At 38.0% G+C, this 6,000-nt stretch overlaps 1 protein-coding gene across 1 annotated transcript in view; it reads right to left on the reverse strand.

Moving 5' to 3' along the window:
- Nucleotides 1-3,659, reverse strand: part of LOC130906637 (sodium- and chloride-dependent GABA transporter 2-like) — a 55,518-nt gene extending 51,859 nt beyond the window's left edge. Inside the window, exons 1-3 of the mRNA XM_057821151.1 lie at nucleotides 3,341-3,659; nucleotides 3,131-3,265; nucleotides 2,869-3,009 (exon numbers count right to left, since the gene is read on the reverse strand). Coding sequence (XP_057677134.1) covers nucleotides 2,869-3,009; nucleotides 3,131-3,265; nucleotides 3,341-3,533 — 469 coding nt within the window. The 5' untranslated portion in view covers nucleotides 3,534-3,659. The remainder of the gene's footprint in view (nucleotides 1-2,868; nucleotides 3,010-3,130; nucleotides 3,266-3,340) is intronic.
- Between the last annotated feature and the right edge of the window lie 2,341 nt (nucleotides 3,660-6,000).

Here is a 6,000-nt window from a genome sequence, read left to right on the forward strand (position 1 = left end):
GTTATATTTCATGTTACTAATGATTTAATATGCAAGGTCCATAACTGTCCAGTCCAGTCAACATTTTGAGTTCCACAGCTACTACAATCTGGCATTATACTAGCATTAGCATGCTAAGCATGCACCATTGGCTCGCACTAGCTTAAGGACTCCGGAGCCCTGCCAAGGGCACCATGTAAGCTAGAAACGCCACTGATTGCTTCAATCAGTTCATCACCCCCACTTTGTACAATGTACTGTAATTTCGGACTATAAGGCGCATTCTAATTATTGTTCAGTGCTAGTTATGGTATTTTGGTAACACATTTGACAGTGGAGCAATAAGACTGTCATAAGACCATCATAATGATGACATGACACCGCCATAAGCATGAATGAATTCTTATGATAGATGTCATTTTGTGTCATCTGGCAAATTATCTCACTTATGAATAGATGTAAAAGATCCGAGCTGGACATAAATGGAGTGTTGGTGACATCATTTGCCGGATAATACTTAATGACATCTGTCAGTTTTATGAATCCACTGTCAAATAAAGTGTTACATATTAATCAAGGGTGTAGGTTTGGTCTCAATATTGGTAGGGACGATATAATACCATAACCTGCATGTACACTTTTTGCTGGGGACGGGACATTAATAAGACCAAACATATTTGGTGAATGGGGGTCAGGGCTACATTTCTCACCAATATGAACCTTATTAATTGATAGGCTAAATGTTTAATGCAAAATAAATCTGTGTTGACCCATACTAACTTTCACGCTGCAAATTTAAAATGTCTTAATCTGATATTTTTTGTTAAATCAAGTCAAATAATTTTCTCCCATCTTGTTTTGAGTGTTAAAAGCTAGTTAACAGAATAATGCGTCAGATTCTTCCACTTACTTTGAGTAAATATTACTAAAATACATCTAAAATATGGTCATTTTTCACCTAAATCAAGAAAAAATGCTTTCAAATAATGTTTTGAACAATATTCTTGAATTAAGAACATTTCTGACTAACAAGTTTTTCTTTATAAGATTAAATATACAAACTTTTTGCTTAAAATAAGTCTGGTAATCTTATTTTCAGCTAGCTGTTTTTGTTATGTCAAGAAATCTAAGAGAGTAAAATTGACTTGAAGCAATTTAGCAGATGCTAAATTAGTGGTGTTCCCCACCTCCACAACATTGACGTCTTTTTATATTACTTTCAGTGGTTGCTGCTGGCGGAAAAAAACTTCTAATATCTGTCATCTTCGACGGGGGCGGAGGAGGCGGCATGTTGTATTTCTGTAGGGCTGTGAATGCGGGTGTGTGTGTGCGTGGGGGGTGGGGGTGTCATGAGCCAATCAAACGTGCGTGTGAGGGGGAAAAATGGACTGGCACATTCAGTGAGTGAAAAGTGGTCAATGTAAGTCTGAACATAATGAAAGTACTGTAATTCACTTAATAATGGTAGGATCCAAGGGTGTAGGTTTGGGCTCAACATTGGTAGGGACGATATAACAGCATAACATGCATGTACACTTTTTGCTGGGGATGGGACATTAATAAGAACAAACAGATTGGGTAAACAGGGATCAGTGCTACATTTCTTACCAATATGAACCTAATTAATTGATAGGCTAACTGGTCATTGCAAAATACTGTAAATCTGTATTGAGTTATACCAGTGCTTCTCAATTATTTTCTGTTACACTCCTCATGGGAAACGCAGTCTTAAAAAAAACTACCGCTTTTGTCCACGAGCGTCGCTAAAATCAACCAAAACTGAAAAGTTACCAAGTGTTGCTTTAAGACCACATAAACGAAACAAAAATGAAAATTGGGTAGAAGGGGGGGTAAACCTCGGTTCACTACATTTCTCACCGTTTAATACATAAAAAAAGCAGAAAATACATACAAAAGTGGAGGGCACTTCTCTCTAAGCAGCTTCCAAATCGAGTTTTGCAGGTTAGCAAATCCACACAGTTTAATGTTGTGCAAACTCTGATGCAGGTTTTAGCAAAATTTCAGTAGCAAAATTAGTGGTGTGTTCCCCACTTCCATAACTTTGACGTCTTTTTACATTACTTATAGTGGCTGCTGCTGTGCTGACTGAAAAAAAAACTTCTAATATTCCTCCTCTTTGAAGGGGGAGGATGAGGCGACGTGTTGTATTTTAGTCGGGTCAGTGTGTGTGTGTGTGTGAAGGGGGCTGTTCAAGTCATCAGCCAATCAAACGTGAGTTCGGGGGGGGGGGGGGGGCGGGGGTGGACTAGCACATTCAGCAAGTGAAAAAGGGGTAAATATAAGTCTGAACATAATGAAAATAGTTCACTTAATAATCCTTACATTTTAAATTACCTATATAACTGAACTCATTATAAAATGCAAGTCGGGTTGCTTAAAAGTTGGTGGGGACAATTTGAGCATCCTGAAAAGTTGGTAGTGTTGTGTCCCTACCGAAATTGTTCTTTTTTTTGGATTGATTTTTCTTTTTGAAATTTTTTTTTTGAAGCAATTTTTTTTAATGAATAATAAAGACAAAAATGGCCTAGCCAAAATATGACCCAAAGAAAAATCCACATTACTTCAATCAAAAAACAAAAAAAAAGAAAAAAAACTTGACTTCAAAAAAAAAAAAAAATCAAAGAAAAATAGCTTTCACATGCATTTTTTGAGTTGAGTTTTGAGTTTTTGAGGGGGGAAATTAGGGGCTTATAGTCCAAAAATTACGGTACTTACTTTCTTCTGCCATATCAATGGCCTTATTAATGCAGTCAAAACTTCCAAGTCCAACGTCCAACTAGATTCTTATTTATTTATTTATTTATTTTTTAATTTGACCCCTAGCTGATTAAAACAGTTCTGCAAAATTATTTCATGCAGGGCACCAACCTGTGTTCCACTCGTTTCCACACGTTGCCCAAGGTAAATCCGCGCTGAAGGAGGAGAACAGATAAAAGAATGCCCACGCGATCAGGGTAATATAGGAAGTTGCGCCGAATGCAATAATAAGGTGACTCGCATAGCCAATTCCTGCAAATAGAAGGTACCAAATAACACCGAGCTTCAATGGATTGCGCAATCCGTGCGTATTTGCGCACAGACGCAGCCTCCTTAAATGGCTCCACTGTTTAACTCAAACGTAAATACGCACCTTGAAAAAGTGGACACATCTTTTTCCAAGCTGTAATACCCCCTTGGTTAGTGTATTGCCCCATGGCGGTCTCGAGGAAGAACAAGGGAATCCCGCACGTGACCATGAATAAAATGTACGGGATGAAGAATACACCTAGAAAGAAACAATATTTTAGCGCAAAGTGGGAAAATGCGTCAAATAATACATCAAAAATAAATAAAGTCATGCCTCCGCCGTTTCTGTAGCACAGGTAAGGAAATCTCCACACGTTGCCCGGTCCGATGATGGCACCCATAACAGTGAGAATAAACTCAGCTTTATTGCTCCAGTATCCCCGTTCTTCAGCTTCTTTGAGCTTCTTTTGTTTTGTGTTGGACACAAAAACAACGCAACACTCGCTATCTTTCTCTTTTGTGAACATTTCTCCACACTTAAACGTGGTTAAATGAAATAAAATAACAAGTTTCTAAAGCTGCGTCCAAATTGCAACAAAAACAAATTCCTGCGCAGATGTGATTGGAGCTCTTGTCTCCTGACAATAGTGCTGTCTGAGACAGTAGCTGGTGTATGTATGAGTAGTTGAGGAGCACAGTGGGTTGCGCCATGGGATGTAACGTTCCACCTTGGAGATTCATTTACAATACAATTGATTACATAGCAAAACAGAAACTAGTTGTTTTCATGTCTGGGCTGGATATTTCAACAAGACAACATCCCGAGACACTGCTCAAAATGTTCAAAACTTATGTTATATTCCAGTTTTCTTTTCCTCTGATTAGTGCTTTGCACAGTCTCAGCAAATGAGCTTCAATAAGTAGTCTCCTCAAAATGTTTTATTTTTCTTCACAGGCAGTCAGGGGCGTTCTTGGCCAATTTGGTACCCTAGGCCAAGGGTGTAGGTTTGGTCCCAACATTGTTAGAAACGATATAACCAGTGTTGTTAATTTTACTTTAAAATAGTAATTAATTACAGTTACAAATTACTTCTCCCAAAAAGTAATTGCGTTAGTAACTCAGTTACCTGAATGTAAGAGTAATTAGTTACTTGGCAAAGTAACTAGTGATATTTTTTTTTTTCTCAAAAAAAAAAAAAAAAAAAAAACAAGAAACAAAAAAAACAAAAAACAACAAAAAAAAAAAACAGGTCACACAATGTGAAGTTTAAAGGATTTGGGGGACAATTGGCCCTAGCCCCTTTACCCTCCACTTAACTAGACACAAGGGTATTGCGATAACTAGCTAGTAACCTTTGCTATGTGTGGAAGTCATTTAAAGTTGTGAATCAACCGTTAAAGTTGTTAAAATTGCTCCCGTTATTGCATTAGTTCCCTTCTGTCTACTTTAAACATGTGTAAGTTTTAAAACTGTTTCATCATTTAAAGATAGATTTAAGTTAAGATTTTGCCGATTTAGAAGCATTTTAGATTTAAAAAAAAAAAAAAAAGTTACTTAGGTTCGCTAGGAAGGATCTCAACATCAGGGCCTTCCTGAGAGGTCTACTGCTTTAAGATGGCGGCTGTTTACTAACGCATGTAGTCCTTAAAACATGTTGGCAATGCAGCTGTGTCAGTTTTTGCATCTAGTTCTATAATATGATATCTACCGTGTCATGTGGGCGTAGTTTGTCGGCTATGGCTACAGTCAGGTATTATTGGAGCCACCTAGCATCGCGGTTGCAACGGCGTCTTCCCCACTGCTGCTCTGCTCTCGTCCCCGTGAGTCCGTTTCTCTCAGACTTTTTTTATTCAACCAACTTAGTAACGCATAGTAACGCACGCCTTTCCCGCCTCAGTAACGGTAACGGCGTTGCCAAGATGAGAAAAGTAATTAATTAGATTACTCAGTGCTGAAAAAAATAACGCCGTTAGTAACGCCGTTATATTGTAACGCCGTTATTAACAACACTGGATATAACAGCGTTACCTGCATGCAGGGCCAGCCCAGCCTATACGCAGACTATGCAGCTGCTTAAGGCCCCTGACCACTAGGGGCCCCCCCAATCTGGCAATCGTTTAATTCATATTCTATTTTATTTACTACAGTTTGCTTTATTTGACTTTTGTGAGTTTTGATACTTGATTACAAGCCTGAAAAAATAAAAGTTCTTCCTTAATAGAGCTGGGAATCTTTGGGCACCTAACGATTCGATTACGATTACGATTCATATGCTCCGATTCGATTCTAAAACGATTATTGATGCACCCTCCTCCTTTTTTTTTTTTTTTTTAAATGTTTTGTACATTAGTTCCAAAATTGTTCCAAAATACTCTCAGGCTAAACCAAACTACTATTTCAGTATCAAGTTAACATATAGCAGTAAACAAATATACAAAAATAACAGTAAATAAAAAACTCCAGTCCCCATTCTGTAACAGCAGCTTTAAACTACATTCAATTAATTTAATGTTGTGAACCAACCGTTAAAGTTGTTAAAATTGCTCCCGTTAATCCATAATTTCCCTTTTGTCTACTTTCGACATGTGAAAGTTTTAAAACTATTTTAAAGATAGATTCAAGTCAATATTTTACCGATTTAGGAGTATTTTAGATAAATAGTTAATTAGGTTTGCTTGGAAGGTTCGCTACAACAGCCTTGCAGGGAAGTGTACTGCTTTAAGATGGCGGCCGTTTACTACGTCCCCATCTAGCTTTTTGTAGATGTGCTGGTAACGCTACCGCTACTGTAGTGCATCTAGTCCTATATAAATGATATCTACCGTAACATGTGGATGACGTACTTTTGTAGCAGCAGTCAGGTATGTTGTGTTTTTTTTTATCTCGTGGCATGAGTTGAGCCAGAGCCGTGAGTTGAGCATTGGCATTACCCGAGGGGCCGGGTAATGAGAAGCATGATGTTTAGCTACTCTCGCTTCGTTGCTCATTGACCG

This window comes from Corythoichthys intestinalis, chromosome 18, assembly GCF_030265065.1.
Source record: "Corythoichthys intestinalis isolate RoL2023-P3 chromosome 18, ASM3026506v1, whole genome shotgun sequence".
NCBI lineage: Eukaryota > Metazoa > Chordata > Actinopteri > Syngnathiformes > Syngnathidae > Corythoichthys > Corythoichthys intestinalis.